Genomic DNA, 16,904 nt, shown 5'->3' on the forward strand with positions numbered 1-16,904 from the left:
GATCCTCACGGATCTCAGTGTTAGACTTCAGTGGATCCTCACGGATCTCAGTGTCAGACTTCAGTGGATCCTCACGGATCTCAGTGTCAGACTTCAGTGGAACCTCACGGATCTCAGTGTCAGACTTCAGTGGAACCTCACGGATCTCAGTGTGTCAAACCAGCATTTTCTAATCATTACAGTTTTATTTCCTGGCTCAGAACCCCCAGAACTCACTGACCCCCGGCCTCACCCGCCCCCTTAATGCCTGGAGGTGGACATCTCTGCCAAGTGTTTTTCATTTCAACACACAAAGCACAGCACACACACACACAAAGCACAACACGCACAAAGCACAACACACGCACAAAGCAAAATAAACCAACACACACAAAGCACAACACACCAACACGCATGAAGAACACCACACTAAACACACACAAAGCACAACACACCAACACACACAAATCACAACACACGAAACACCAGCATATGATAAAACCTCTTTATTTGTTAATAAACGTGAACCATAAAAATGAAGCAACGTGTTCAACATGTCACAAAGAGGAGTACAAAATAGGGCAACTTCTTTCCCGTGATGTAACAACATACATAGCACTCAGAGCGGGCTATTCATTCTACTGCGATAGTGCCGGTTGGGGCTCTAGCACACGGAAACTCCCATGGGAGTTTCCCGCAGGCTAGCACCCCGATTGGCACTATCACAATGTAATCTATGCCCACCATAACATTTCCATCTAGATCGCCAATTAGCAAAAGTCCCGTCCTATCCCATATACGGTCGGGAGAGCGTAGAACGCCGTATGGACACAATGCACTGCATGGCCCCAATAACAGCAACGGGTTAAAACACTCAGCAATGTCATCATTTTTATTAGCGCGTCGATGACGTCGCTGTTACCCGATTGGTTCGTTGGCGAAGAAGCCGCCGCCGCCCATTTTTCTCCTGCCCACGGGAGTTCTGGGATTGAAAACGTCTAATCGTAAAGACGCGATCCCTGATAAAAACTTATTTGCGTACACATTTTTTTCCCCGTATTAATATCAATTTTTTTTTAAAGTGTGTTATATGCAGAGACTGTTATATGATAAAGCGCAGCAGAGATTTCTTCTCGCAATTATTGGATTTTCGGGGATAGAACAGTATGGCTGCCATCGAAAATTTTGGTTCAATACGTATAACAATGAAAAAAATATATATAACGATACTGGTTTTTTTTTTTTTTGTTTGTTTTTAACAAGTTTTCATTAACAGCGTAAAAAAATTCAGAGGACTGCACCTTTAAATATATACATAAAACTGCGAATTGATAATGTTAATAAAATATAAATGAAAATGTAAAAATGTAAAAAAAAAAAAAAGCACAAATCTTTAAAACACATTTCTCTAATAATAGAAATGCAAAGAAAAATGGAGTTTATGTACAGTATGATATTATAATTTCTCTCCGATCCCGAGTCGGTTCCCATCGATTGATTGTAATAGGTGTTGGGAAACAGTGCATATCAAACATTAGCATATAATTGTGTCCATATTAGTACTTGCAGTCAATATTCGCAAATATTTGACAAAGCCCTGCCGAATAGCTTGATGTTGTGGCGTGTAAAAGCATGAGCCATTTTAAAAGTACACCATGTTTACATAAAATGTGATATTTTTTTTTGGGGGGGGGAACCCTCAACGTTCACTGATTTAGGAAATAAAAATATCACGTGTGAGCACATTCACATGCCTCAGACAGGTCTGCAACCCGGCCTTTCCTGCATTATCTCCCAGCATGCAGTGCTTCCACCGCAGCAAGGGATTCTGGGAAATTACGTGCAAATGAGCACACAGTGTCACATTTTGCTTCTTATCCATTTTAACATGGAAGCGTATGGCTGCCGCATTGCCCAGCTTTTCAGCACAGCATGGGTTAAAGAAGTGCAGAGCCAGTAACCCTGCTCACAGACAGCTACTCCGACCTTTTGGGTCTCGAGTCACTGATTTAGGAACAATGCTTGGAGGTTAAAAATCTCTATATATTTCTGGTCAACTATATGTAACCCCTTCAGCACTGGATGTGGCGATGAAGGGCGGTAATTGAAGGCAAGATAAACAGGTTAAAGGTCACTGATATAGAAGAGGACGGCCTTATAGCATGATCCCACATAGGTTTTATTCAGCTCGAAATATATTTGAAGCAAAGTAGGGCAGAATTTGGAACCTTGTAATAGAATATAGAGATGTATGGCAAAGGATTCTGGTCCCGCATGCAAACCAGAGGAAGCGTGAGGGAGCGGCAGTTACTTAAAGTTCGGCCATTTTGGATTTGTGTCGTTCAACATGTACATTTTGGTTTAGCTTCTCTAGTGGATGTATAACACAATGGCTGATATATTCTTATTTCCTTGACAGTTTTGAATTTGTGACGTGCGAGTTGACAAGTCTCATCGACTTAAATGGAGTCTATATAGCCTGAAAACCTGACCGGTTGGTGACACTTGAGGACTGGAGTTGGCCCGCCCCTGATGTAGAAGCTGCTTTTACATAACAATGTTTTACGTTTTAAAGACAGAACCCACGTTCATTTTTGGGGGGGAAATACCCTCCCGTTTCCTCATCTCCTCCAGTTAAGTTTCTTCTTTGTCATTGAAAGCAACTAACGACCCACACGGCCCATCTTCCAACCTTCTGTGAAGCTACACAACCCGTTTTGTTTATATTCAATTTATAAACGTCTTTACTGTATTCATTTGTGCCACCTCTGCCAGGAGGCGGTTCCGTGCATCCACTCCATTTAATGGCAGAATGCAAAGAAACAAACCCATTACAGATTGAGGTGTTCTAGAAATCTTTTTTGGGGTTCCTGTTATCATAGACCGATTTGTCTGGGACGACTTGGCCTTGATCCCAACCGGACCCCATGGCGCTGAAGGGGTTAAAATAATTTAATGAAAGGCACGGACTGGGAAATACGGGGGGTCACCCAATACGACCGTCAACAGTGAACAAAGGAGGAAGGGGCCGATGTTCATATGTGTAAATCATTTGGTCCCATTCCCACAGTAAACAAAAGCTGTGGGTTCTCTGCTTACAATCTTTACCTAATGTCTTCGGGGATAAGACTGTGTGTCAGCCCTGCAGGGACATGGTTAGGGCGACTGTTCCGTGTTAGCGAAGTCACTCTGAACGTAACATTCGGAAACAGGGAAACAGAAGGAGCCGAGGTGTTCCCGGAGAAAAGCAACGCGTACATTTTCCACAAAATACAAACAAGTGACACGGTTCCATTAACACGGAAGGAAGTCAGATACGGGTGCTGTTTACCCCCTACCGCCGCTCTTTTACAACGTAAAAACACATCTGTGAGGATCTTAAAATCACGGATCTTCGGGTCAGGGTATTAGTAATTGGACATTGGGGTCGCGGCCGTCGGGGGACCCTTCATCGCCGCCGCCAGACACTCGGCCGCCAGCCATTTTGCCAATAAAGTTAATTTAAAGAGTTCTCGCGGGTAGGGGGTTAAGGAGAGTAAAGGGTTAGGTTTTTAGGGTAGGGAATTAGGCTACGGGGTTAAGATTTTAAGGAGATTGGGGTAAAGGGTTAATGTTTTTTTGGGTAAGGGGTAGCGTTTGTATTAGGGGGTTTAGGGTAAGGAGTAGCGTTTGTATAATGGGGTTTAGGGTAAGGCGTAGCGTTAGTATTAGGGGGTTTAGGGTAAGGGGTAGCGTTAGTATTAGGGGGTTTGGGGTAAGGGGCAGCGTTAGTATTAGGGGGTTTAGGGTAAGGGGTAGCGTTAGTATTAGGAGGTTTAGGGTAAGGCGTAGCGTTAGTATTAGGGGGTTTAGGGTAAGGGGTAGCGTTAGTATTAGGGGGTTTAGGGTAAGGGGTAGCGTTAGTATTAGGGGGTTTAGGATAAGGCGTAGCGTTAGTATTAGGGGGTTTAGGGTAAGGCGTAGGGTTAGTATTAGGGGGGTGGGTTGATCTGCCGGCAGACAGATGTCCCTGCGGCGAGGTGAGTGGTGGCAAAAATGCCGTGACCAAAATGCCCTAGACCATTAATAATCTGCCCCTATGTAAAGTCTTGGAATACGTGCACCTTCAAATCACATCTTCCCTGTAACATCCCAGAATCCTTCACACAGCTACCATTTACTCCCCAAAACAAATCCTAGTCACTTCCCGAAAACCAACGCGTTCCGCCGTCTCTACTACAACAAGAGCGCTCAAGAATCCAGCGTCGCTCTTCAATAGAACAAACCGATATATATATATATATATATATATATATAAATATATAAAAAGTCCGGTGACTTGCAAATGCCCAAGTTATTGTTCTAAGGAAGAAAGGGTCCTTTGGTGTATTGCTGAAGATAATATGCTAAAGCCGTTTGAGGTGCGATGTTGAACGGCAGAACAGATTGTGTTAAAGTGTTCATAATGAATTAAAGCAGCAGCCCGCCCTCCATCTTGTATGCCGATTTAAAAAAAAAAAAAAGATCTATATTTTTTTTTTTACAGAATTCAAACCCTCTCGTCTCCTGCACTATAAGTAGAAATCGCTATTACCACGGCGACGGATGACGTGACGCGGTCGCGTCGCCAGGACTATAAGCGCAGCCTTATAGGGAGCGGTTATAGGAGTTAGGGGAGGAGTTATCGGAGTTAGGGGAGGAGTTATAGGCATTAGGGGAGGAGTTAGATGAAGTGGTTATAGGAGCCGTTAGGGGAGGAGTTATAGGGAGTGGGTCGAGGAGTTACAGGAGCAGTTAGAGGCAATATAGGCGAGGATTGTCTCTGCAGTATTATAATGGGATGTATGAAAGATTGTTCCTATAACAGTCACTGTTTTCCCGTCTTTCTGCTGTAATTAAACTCCTCCGTGTCGGAGACGATATTAACCTTTGCTGGGTCTTCGTCACATGTAAAAAATACTTCCAACACGAGTCATACGACTGATGTTTTGCACTGCGTTAAGTAACTAACTGCGTCACCGCCATACCCGACCCGCACGTCTTCAGATCCCGCTACGTTACTGACCGGGGCTGCGCTAAACTGTCACGGCGGAGGCGCCATTCATTGCTCTACATCACGGGTGGCTAACTCCAGTCCTCAAGGGCCACCAACAGGTCAGGTTTGCAGGATATCCCTGTTCAGCACAGGTGGTGCAGTGGAAGACTGATCCACCGATTGAGCCACCTGTGCTAAAGCAGGGATATCCTGCAAACCTGACCTGTTGGTGGCCCTTGAGGACTGGAGTTGGCCCACCTCTCTGCTCTACATGCACATACGGCACAGCCGTGAATGCCATTAACCCTCTCCCTGCCAGGGGGCGGACAATGCGCAGTTATACAACACTGCGCAGGCGGGCCTCTGCAGCCGAGTCGGAGATTCTACAACGTATCAGATTTGCAGCCGGTTAACCGGTCGGCGGTCAGGATCGCCCACACATTTCAGGCATTGAAGGCGCCCCCCGATATTTGGTCAGTTGAACCCCCAAAGTGTTTTTTTTTTGGTCTGGGCGTTTGGATGTGCAGAATACGCTCCGCATCGGCGTGCGCGCCATCCTCTTCCGAGACTGAACCCGTTCAACGTATTCCCAAAATCGGCCCAACCTGCTCCTAAGTGGGACTAAACCTTTGCCCTTCCAGCAGTGAAGAGGTTAATTATCTTATGTATCACCCAATTAGTATTTTTGGGGGGGTCGGGGGGGGGGGGAAAGAGGGGAGTGTAATTCTTTAAAAAAAAATAATAATAATATTTTTTTAAAAAAAACCTATTTTTTCCCCCCCAAATGCCCCAGTTGGGGTCAGTGTCCAGGGAGCGAGCGGAAGTTAAGGCCTCGTCGTGGTCGCAGACCACGGTTTACTTGGAGAGTCTCTTGGCCACGTCTGCATAGGCGATTTCGATCTCTCGCTCTCCCGGGCAGGTGCTGGTAAACTCGTCCCGGCTGTAGGCGTTGCCCAGGTACCGCCAGATTCCCGTCATGGACTTGGGGATATCAAAGCCCCGGTATTTCTTGGTCACCACCTGCAGAGGAACGGGGACACCAACAGATTGAGCAGCTGAACGTGGTCATCTGGGGTCAAGGTGATCGACGTTTAAAGCATTGGGTGGGAGGCGGGGGGGGGGGGGGTCTCCAGAGCTGAACCTACCTGCTCCGTCATCTCTACATCCCAGCGACGTCGCAGAGTCACGTCGTCATGGCAACGTGACGCTGCGAGATGGAAGAGATAAGGCGATGCCGGAGAGGAGAAGGTAAGAGGCACTTCCCGAGGCCCCCGCGCTCTCCCCCCCCCCCCCCCGGCACTCAGTTTAACTGTTGTGGGGAAGAGCGCGGGGGCTCTGTAAGCGCGGGGGCTCTGTGAGCGCGGGGGCTCTGTGCGACTGCACCGCCATCAGGCCGGCCCTGCTTCCCGGTCACATGAGCCAATGGATGAGGTGGTGACTTCCTATTGGCCCGTGTCACGCAAAGTCGATGGCATAACGAGAGCACCGTCGGGAGGTACGTATCTCAGCGAGTCCCCCCGCGGTTCAATTCCTTTAAAAAGGTGCAATCCCATGTAGCCTGGCCAATTTTTTTTTCTCTACCTTTTGTAAACATTGTAACAATCTAATTGGCTTTCTTAAACTAATCTAAATGTGCCAGAAGCAAAGATTTGGCCCATTTTGGTCGCTGGAAATTAATTTGCATTTTTTAGGGGCCTCGGAGTGTTTATCAACCAAGTGCCTTCTTTAGCGCACCCTGTCCTTATCAGACAGCCTATACAGATAAGGGGAAAGGAAGAGAGGGGGCTTTGCCCGTGCAAGATCTTGTCGAACACAGCGACATCATATAAAATTAAATAATAAAAAATCAGATGAGTGTTTTCCTATAAATGTTGTTAACTTAACATTTCCGCTGCAAACGCAAGCTGCTGAGGTTCCTACAACCCACACTTCATCTCTTTAGTTGGGAATACCTCAAATCTACGGGTAAAATAGTTTTCTTTTTCACTTGTAAAATAATTTTTTTTTTAATCAGCAGCCAAAAAGACAAAACCAGAAGCCGCTGAATTCAGCAAGAAAACAAAAAACATTCATTGTTCACAGGATACAAATAAGTAAAATTGTTACCTGAAGGGTAACCAAATTTTTTGAAAGGAAGCAGGTTACACCGATAAGGTGCTTCATTTTGGGGGGTTGGATGGTTAAAAGGTGAGGGTCTCGCCTATGTCTTCTAGGTGGGGAGCAGGGGGTCTCGGGAACCCAACCACGTTCATTTCTGACCACGGGGGCCCTCCTGGTTCCTCAGACACTTACCTCGGAAGGTGACCCCTCTTCCCCCCCGGAACCATCCCTGGCTGGGGATACAAAATGGAGGTTGAAAACTCCTGCGGCACAGGAGCCAATAGATAGCCGTGACTTCTTCCACCGCGGCTTCTTATTGGCCCCGCGTCCTGCAGGAGCTTTAAGAACCACTGGCAGCCCCTACAGGACGTCAGTATCCCCGGAAGCAGGGGGTCCCCTGGTTCTGCTCCGGAGAAGCCCTCTGTTACACCCTATTGCCATGTTCCTCTCATTGTCCCCCGAATCTCCCATTATTTACCTTGACAATGTGAAGTTTCGGAAGCAGGTTGCAGTCAGCCAACGTCATGTCGTCTCCATCCAGAAACTTGCGGCTCGAGACTGCGAGGTCCTCGATGCTGTTCTCGTCTATCTCGTCCGGCAGTGGCGAGTTCACATAGTCATCAAGCTTCTGCAAGGTCTTCAGCAGGCTCCTCTCCAGCACTGCAGGACAGGATGGAAACAGCCTTGTGTGACGCAGAGTTGGGGGACCCATAGACGTTGGTAGTTTATTTTATTTACCCCGAAGTAATACACAGAGTTACCTCTCATTTCCATGTATGTCCTGGGCACAGAGTTGCGGTGAGAATACATGGTTATGTTTAATGTTAAACAGAGGTTATACTACACAGGGGCATCCCCTTAAGGTTGGAGGAAAGGAGATTTCACCAGCAACAAAGGAAAGGGTTCTTTACAGTAAGGGCAGTTACAATGTGTGATTCATTACCCATGGAGACTGTGATGGCAGATACAATAGATTTGTTCAAAAAAAGGTTGGTCATCTTTTTAGAAAGGAAAGGTATACAGGGATATACCAAATAAGTAAACATGGGAAGGATGTTGATCCAGGGATTAATCTGATTGCCAATTCTTGGAGTCAGGAAGGAATTTATTTACCCCGTATGAGACATTATTGGATGATATGACACTGTGTTTTTTTATTTGCCTTCCTCTGAATCAAAATACTCTAAATAGAAATATAGGATAAAGTATATGTCATCTAAATTTAGCATTGGTGGAACTTTATGGATGGATGGATGGATGTCTTTTTTCAACATCATATACTATGTAACTATGTAATATTCAATTTACAGACATTTCATGCACAGTTAGAGATAATATATGTTATGGGCATATGTAACATTTACAGACCAGATTAAAATGTGAGACAGCTGAAATCTTCAAATTACTTATGCTGGTGGCGGCTGTGAGAGTCTCCGGCAGACTGTTCCAGTTTTGGGGTGCACGGTAAGAGGAGGAGGAGCGGCCGGATTCCTTGTTGAACCTTGGGACCGTGAACAGTCTTTTGGAGTCAGATCTCAGGTGATAAGTGCTGTGTTTGGTAGGGGTGGGGAGCTTGTATAGGGATAGTGGGGACTCGGGGTAAAAGGAGAGACATTTAGATGAAGCCGGATTTACGGCCCATAAAAAGCCAAATCCCGCGGCTCCAGAGAAGGTAAAATCCGAAGTGACCTGTGGTGGGGGGAAGGGGAAGGTCCATCAGGCTTCCCGCGGTGTAACCCCTGCAGCCAGGGGAGCCCACGGTTGCATTCCTGTGGCTTTCCTCGGCAGTAAGTAACCTCATTATTAAATCCCACCCTGTAAATAAACCCCAAATTCTTCCCTAAATAATCAGGGGAGGGGGGGGCGCGTCCCAGTGATTAGACTATTGTTTTACGGGGGCCCAGTGTAAAAAGACTGGGACCCTACAGCACACAGATCTTATTATATATGGAATGAAGTGAACACATTCAGTAAATCTATTATCTTCTATACTCTGGGCTAATTTTGGGGCATAATTTTTTTTTAAGGGATCAGCAAGAAACTCCATATAGGGATTATGAAATTATTAGGAATAGAGCTGGAATACTAACCTGGAGTGAATACATGTTTATTATTATTATTAAACACTCCCCCTCCCCCCATTTCCAATGTGGGGTTTGTAAGACAAAAAGAAAGGCTTTGATCATCACATTTAATGCCAACCCTTCTTCAGGGCCAGAGGGTGTTTGCAGAAGCTTCTGGCCCTCAAAATGCCTCTGAGATTGGTTCCTATTTGTTTTAGCAGGGATTTTATTAGAGGCATGGAGATAAATACCCTGTATGAACAGCAGAGGGCAGTGTCGTACAATGAACGCAACTGTGACTTTCTATCTACATCAGAGACAAGGATCCAATATCCTGCTTCCGTCGCCCCACTGTCACTGCACTGACAAATTTTCAGGGTGAAAATGTTGGAAATGGCGATACTTTTCCTGGAAAGTCCTATGGTTGTCAGGTGTCCAGTATTGAACCTGACTGTCCTATATTTGGACACTGTCCAGTAAAAAATGAGAAGTAATACTGGTCATGTATGTGGTAACATCTCAAATGAGAGGTAATACTGGACATGTGGTCCCGCTCCGAGGACAGTGGCAGGTGGGGAGTTTGACTGGGGCGGTACACCTGTTAACCCGTATCGCAGGTGTCCTAAGGCGAGCTCAGGGAGGACAGAAACCTCCCGTGGAGCAGAAGGTTGACTCCTCTCGGGACATTGTGACCTGACCGGTTTGGGGGGCCGTGGGATTTCCCCGAGCAGGGAGAGAGCGGGGCTGTTGTTTGAGGGCTGGGCATCTGCCTCCATCCTGATTGACTGCATTACCCACGAGCAGCCAATCAGGAGGAGGTGTCAGGAGCCTGGGGGTGGGGCCAAAGAGAGGAGGATACCGCATGGAGCGGAGAAGTGTGAGGTGTGTGTGTGTCTCCAGTACGTTGCACCTTTCACCATTGCGTCCAGTATGGAGACTCCCCCTGGTAACTCTAGTCCTTACGGAAAACGTTCTGTCTACTTACAACATAACCGGATATCAGAAGGATGGAGGAGGTACACAGAGCGACAGGCAGACGTGTAAATTATATGACCGAGGTTCTATATTCGGCTGTATTTTGCAGGAAACGTTACCTTCATTGGTTTCTGGTCGTGAATTCTTGATGTAAGCTGAAAATTTGGCAAATATGTCCATACCAGCGGTGTTCGATTCTGGGTGCTTCACGGAAAGCTTTCGGTATCTGAATTAAGCAGAACATTTTATTTTTTTTAAAAGAGAACAGTTATATACATATTAACCTCTCGACTGCCAGAAAAAAATGGGATGCAGGGCTGAAAAGTTTGTATTCTTGATGGAGAAGGATTTAGGAGTGCTTGTAGACTGAAGGCTTAGCAATAGTGCCCAAAGTCATGCAGTAGCTGCAAAGGCGAACAAGATCTTATCTTGCCTTAAACGGGCAATGGATGGAAGGGAATTAAACATAATTATGCCCCTTTACAAAGCATTAGTAAGACCACACCTTGAGTATGGAGTACAATTTTGGGCACCACTCCTTAGAAAAGACATTATGGAACTAGAGAGAGTGCAGAGAAGAGCCACCAAATTAATAAAGGGGCTGGACAATCTAACTTATGAGGAGTGGCTAGCAAAATTAGATTGATTTACATTAGAAAAGAGGCGTCTAAGAGAGGATATAAAAACTATATACAAATATATTCAGGGACAGTACGAGGAGCTTTCAAAAGAACTATTCATCCCTAGGGCAGTACTAAGGACTTGGGGTCATCCGTTAAGGTTGGAGGAAAGGAGATTTCACCAGCAACAAAAGGAAAGGGTTCTTTACAGTAAGGGCAGTTACAATGTGGAATTCATTACCCATGGAGACTGTGATGGCAGATACAATAGATCTGTTCAAACAAAGGTTGGACATCTTTTTAGAAAGGAAAAGTATACAGGGATATACCAAATAAGTAAACATGGGAAGGATGTTGATCCAGGGAGTAATCCGATTGCCAATTCTTGGGAGTCAGGAAGTAATTTATTTTCCCCCTTTATGAGATATCATTGGATGATGTGTCACTGGGTGGGGTTCTGTTTGCCTTCCTCTGGACCAATAAGTAAGTATAGATATAGGATAAAGTATCTGTTGTCTAAATTTAGCATAGGGTGAACTAGATGGACGCATGTCTTTTTTGAACCTCATCAACTATGTAACTTAATGGGAATCCCATATGAGGCCTAATCCCGGGGGCGGATGGGTTATTTTGACTCGAAGAACAACAACATCTTTAAAGTGGGTGACACCACATCAAATCCTGGTGCTGCCATAGCGCGAGGTCTCCCTGGCTATCTCTCGTCTACCAAACGGTGGGTGCACTCTACACTAGATGGCGCTCTGCTTCCGCTGGAGTAGTTGTAAGCGCACGAGACAGCCCCAACCCTAAAAAAAAACCTACACTAAGCCCTTACCCTAAAAACCCTAACCATAAGCCCCTAACCTAAAACCGCCTACGCTAAACCCCCTACCCTAAACCCCCCTACCCTAACAAGATGTGTTTCGAATGAAATAAAGTAGGAATTGTTATTTAGCTCACACTTTGGTTGTAATATTGTAGTTTCATGTTGATATGGGTCAATGCATAAAGTCATTTGGTTGTAATATTGTAGTTTGCTATAGTGTAATCATTTTGTTTTAATATCGGAGTTTCCTGGTAGACCTGCCGCTAAAGTGTAAATGTCCCATAAGACCTCCCGCTATAATAGCGCCCAAATCCCCGTGTCCCCCTGTGTGGGTGACCTTGGGGAAGGACGTGTGCCCTAAGCCTCAACATTACATTAGCCATGTTAATAGCAAAGAGTACTTATTTTTTTTGCCATTTGTTTATTACAAATTCACTACAAATAATTCATATAAATTAATATAAATTCATTACAAATCGCAGTTTTTAGAGGTCTCAGAATGGGAAGTGTTTTCTTTGACCTTATCCTTATCAGAGAGCCGATAAGGGGAGAGAGGGGGGTGGGAGGAGAGGTTTTGTCTGTGTAAACTCTTGTGATATCAGAAAGAAGAAAATCAACCCCCGCCCTCCCCCAAGTCTCAGCTCATTATATTTAAAAATATTTATAGGTCTCGGATGTTGGTAAAAACGGCGCAGACGCGAGGGTTGCCACCACTCCGGGAGGCTACGGGTTTTGGCTAGGTATCCCCGGGCGACGGGGTTGAGATTGGAACTCTCCGGGTTACTGCAGGGTGGGCTGGGATGTTTGGTGCGGCGACATGTGGAGGAACCTCGGCCCTTACCTTCTCCAGCCGCGGCGGCATCATCCGGCGACATCTCCCGTCAAGATGGCTCTGCCACGTCAAACGCTGTGGTGTTGCCACGACAAACGGGACGTCGCGTGACATCGCAGTGCCTTGAGGTGTTTCCCCATTGTCGTGGCCATGTGACGTCACCGCGCCATCACGTTCCGTTGCATTGGCAACGCCACTTGACCTCGTGGAGCCATCTTGACGGGGCCATTCAGGGGGGAGATGCCGCCGGAGAAGGTAAGAGAGTTAAATATACAAATGAAAACCTTTAATAAAGTCTCCAGGTTATCATTTAACAGAAGGTGGCAACCCTGCTCAGACGTGACCTCTTAATCATGTCAGGCATTAGTACCCCCGGGTCCTGGGAGGGGCTGCCCCTTAAACGCAGGAGCCAGTAACGTTGCTTACTTTGGTGGGCATAACACCTCTTCCAGGAACTCCTCTATCTTATTCACGTCTGTCTTCACCTCGTGGTTGTACGTGATAAACGGCGGGTGAGTTCCCGGGGCCAGGTTTTGCAGATCTGCTGGTTTCCTGGGGGGGAGGGGGGGGGGGGAAACAAAGCAACATTTTGGCATTTCGAAAGACATTATATTCCCTTTCCCCCCGCAGTCAACAATAGGATGAAATTAACCCTCCGAGTGCCTCACGGTGTCACCACTACATCATGGTGCCTGGCACTCCCCCGGGGGGGGGGTGGTCGGCTGCTCGTTACTCCTGTGGAAGGCAAAACGCCATCTGTCGCACGAGGAAACGGAAGAGGATGACTCCCCCGGGTTATGGAATTGGTGAAGCCGCGATCACCATGGTGCTGCAGCCTCTCCGGCCTTTAAAGGGTTATTATACGTCAAGACAACTTTATTGATACGGACTTCCTTAACAACATTCACACATCGCTATAAAAAGGTGCAATCCTACGCAGCCGGTCAGAAAACAACCTTTAAAAAAAAAACAAAAAAAACACATTTTTAACAGTCTAATTGGGTTCGCTTCCAAACAATTACCGTGTTCCTAGCGCATGGGGTCTCTTTGCTTTTTATTTATTACTAGCGGAAAGTACCCAGCGTCGCTTGGAAATGGTTAAAAAAAAAAATACCCATTTATAAATGGAGAATGTAATTTGTTAGTTTCTTAATGCGAAATCCCCAGCTCCACTCAATAGTTGCATTTCCTCGGGCGTCCTGATGTGTTCGAGAGCCTCCAATGCTGCGTGTGTGGGACACTGCACTCTCGTCACACACTATGACCTCGCCCTCTGGCGGAACGTTGGCTGCTCCCTGTATTTTTGCTAATGTTGCAACTTGTTATTTCCGAGTGACCAAGATTAAGTGGGAGCTTGAGGGTTGTGTGATGGGATCGTGTAATTGGTGATGTCATTGGTGAATTGTATCCAAACAGACAAAAACATGCTCCTTGATCGCAGGAACCATCATGCACATTTTGTTACGATATCTTAAAGCTGCAGACCAAGCAATATCCAACATGTTTTTTTTTTTAAATAAATCAGTTCTGTACTATGAGAAAATACTTGTAGCATTTTTAAACAACTCTAAATTACATTTATAATGTATCAAGCATTTTTTGTTTCTATAGCAACCATTTACCAAGTCACATCCCCTTCCTCTTCTGAAACAGGCTCTGGCACACCCCTTTTTGAGACCTGCCCTCTCTCTAGCTGTGCACTAATTGTATCTAGTGACTGCCTGGTCACATGATCTTCCACACAGAACTTTGCATCTTTGGTCCTCTTCTGCTGCACTGACTGACGGCCGTTTAGTGAACTCCCCCGAGCCGAATCTTCGCCGATCAACTTAGCTAATTATTTATTGTGTTTATTGCATTGATGCAATAAAATAAAATGTAAAAAAAATACCCGGCAGCTTGGACTGCGGCTTTAAGAGGTGTCCAAATGCATGGAGAACAGACGAACAGCTTTCCAATATATATGGTAGACAAGTTGAATTTCTTAGGCCAGGTCCCCATTGGCCGCTGCGGTGCGCGCTACAGCGTGCGATCCGCACACAAGGCACAGCCCTCTATGGGGCAGGCCCAGTTGGTGTGTGTGCACGCCCCAGTTGGCGGCCGCCTTGGCCAAAAGACAAGATTTTTGGCGCGGTGGCCGAGCGTTTGCCACGTCACTGCGGCGGTTCAGCCAATGAGGGCGAACCAGCCGCGTGACGTTATGTCCGTGCGCCCGCTACTCCCCTCCCCCCCCATCGCGACCTTGTCTTTCCCCCTGCAGCTCAAGCACAGACCGCAGCTTGCACCTATGCCCGCGCTGCCAGACAGCAAGACGCGTGCAGGAACCGACACTGGGGCCGCAGCCTTAGGGGCCTCGGAATGGGCAGCGTTTGTCAATCAACTGTTTCCTTTACCCATAACCCCCCCTGGCCTTATCAGAGAGCTAACAAAGATAAGGGGAGTGGGGGAGAGGGAGACTTTGCCTGCGCAATCTCTTGTAGAAGACACAGTGACATCAAACAGAAGGGAGCAGCCAGGGGACCCCAAACCCCCTCCCAAGTCTCCGCTCAGCGCGTTTACTTAATAACTTTAAATAACGAATTAAAAATACTTGTAGGCGTCAGATTTAGGTAAAGAAGGCATCTATCACCCAGACGTGACCCCTTAAATATGTCACATATATTAGTACACTTTGGTCGTGGGAGGCATTGCACCTTTACAAAAAAAAAACAATTCTTCCTGTGTAAAGATGAATAGGTTTCTATATTCTACAGTAATTCTAACCTCATCTGGTAATTGTTGTATATATAAGATTTTTTTACAAACAGTCTTATTGCACAAGAGATTAGGTAGAGTTTGGCCCTAGGAGGAGAAGATCCTACAACCCATTCAGGGTAAGAGCGTCCCTGTCTTATTACACACGACTTGCTGATCTCAGCCACGCCGCCTTTAACAGAAAATCTGTGAATCAGGCCCCGGCTGTGAAGGGGTTAACAGAACAGCGTGCCGGGGCCCGAGGACACGAAGCCCTACACGGACCTATCTGTGAAGGTGTCTGAGCCGGCGCCAACACGCACGGAGTCCTCGTGCGCTCACCGCGCGGGAAAACCTCGGCTGGGGCTTTTCTGTAATTAACATTCATGGCTTTGCTCGGGCAACAACTGCAGGAAATCACGTTTCATGCCAGGCACCCCCCCCCGCCCCCCCCCGCCCCCCCCCCCCCGACAAGCTCATAACCCAAATTCCTCTCCGCTGAACAAACACGCAGCGATAATCTGGCGGTGCCGCAGTCCCACCGAGGACCAAAGAGGCCACTTTAACCCTTTGCGTGCCAGAGGGGCCACGCCACCACCGCATGCCACAGGCACTGCCGTGATCGCGTGACCGTTCCCTCGGGAAGCGGTCGCGTGTTGGCGGCGTCACCGACGACGGGAAGGGAGAAAGGAGCGTGTCCTCTTTCCGTTCCTCGGCCGGGGGCCAGACCGCGTTGTCTCTCCCCCCCTCCTTACAAAACGCGCCAATAGATTAGGGCGTAGCTATACGGCCCCTGGGGTGTCGCACCCCATGATGGGGGGTAGCTAAGTCCTTGGGCAGCCAAAGGGTTAATAACCGCTATGCTGCAAGAGGGCCCCCGCAAGCGACTGACGTGGCGATGGACTCCTGTAAAAGCAGAGGTCCCGTGCCACCCTTCCCCCCCACGTGGATCAACAAGCCAGTGTGGTCACCAGACAAGAATACTGGCCCATTGGACACAAACAGCGGTTGAGGTCAGGCTCGCTCAAGCAGCCAACAGGATATTGCTGTGTTGACGTCACAGCGGCCATATTTGTTTTTACTGCGTCAAAACTGGAGCACAAAACAAAATTCCACAAACATTTCGACAACCACGGGGGCCCCCAAAGCCGGCCCCCCAAAGCCGGGTGACGCTAGATCAGCTCCAAGGGACCCCACCAAGTGAAGAAACCATTTTGTCATCGACTGTAACTGAAAAATGATCCGGTTTTATTGTTCTCATAAGAATTCCGTTGTTACCGATTCACATCCGGTGTGTTTTTGGTAACAGTCCAACGCGCGCCGTGTTTGCGGGCGACCGGCAGCTCTGATTGAAGCATTTCAGAAAAAAAAAAAAGTGTCAAACAGAAGATTGAAGCAGGGGGTCTCTGGAGTTCACCGCCGTTAATTTCACCTCCGGGGAACCCCTGCTATTCCTGGTGTCAGTGGCAGCTTCCTTGTGACCTCGGGCGAGTCACTTTATCTCCCTGTGCCTCAGGCACCCAAATCATAGATTGCAAGCTCCACGGGGCAGGGGCTGTGCCTGTAACATTCCTATGTGCTGCGCACCGCGTGCTGTACTGTCACTGTGATTGTGCAGGGGTTTGAGTCCCATGGGGAGAAAAGCGCTGTATGAGCTGTAGTTATTATAAAGTTATTAAAGGTGCCCTAAATTGAGACAGGAAAATGCTACAGAACGTTTTCTAACTGCACGTGCTTTCATTACTGCAACTCGTATGTCACC

General features: G+C 47.1%; 1 protein-coding gene across 2 annotated transcripts in view; it reads right to left on the reverse strand.

The window, feature by feature from the left end:
• Nucleotides 1-470: 470 nt before the first annotated feature.
• CLIC4 (chloride intracellular channel 4) overlaps nt 471-16,904 on the reverse strand; it is a 54,295-nt gene continuing 37,861 nt past the window's right edge. For both annotated transcript variants that reach the window (XM_075603723.1, XM_075603722.1), the window contains exons 3-6: nt 12,836-12,961; nt 10,251-10,357; nt 7,572-7,753; nt 471-6,013 (exon numbers count right to left, since the gene is read on the reverse strand). In XM_075603723.1, coding sequence (XP_075459838.1) covers nt 5,849-6,013; nt 7,572-7,753; nt 10,251-10,357; nt 12,836-12,961 — 580 coding nt within the window. In that variant the 3' untranslated portion in view covers nt 471-5,848. The remainder of the gene's footprint in view (nt 6,014-7,571; nt 7,754-10,250; nt 10,358-12,835; nt 12,962-16,904) is intronic.

Source organism: Ascaphus truei, chromosome 6, assembly GCF_040206685.1.
Source record: "Ascaphus truei isolate aAscTru1 chromosome 6, aAscTru1.hap1, whole genome shotgun sequence".
Lineage (NCBI taxonomy): Eukaryota > Metazoa > Chordata > Amphibia > Anura > Ascaphidae > Ascaphus > Ascaphus truei.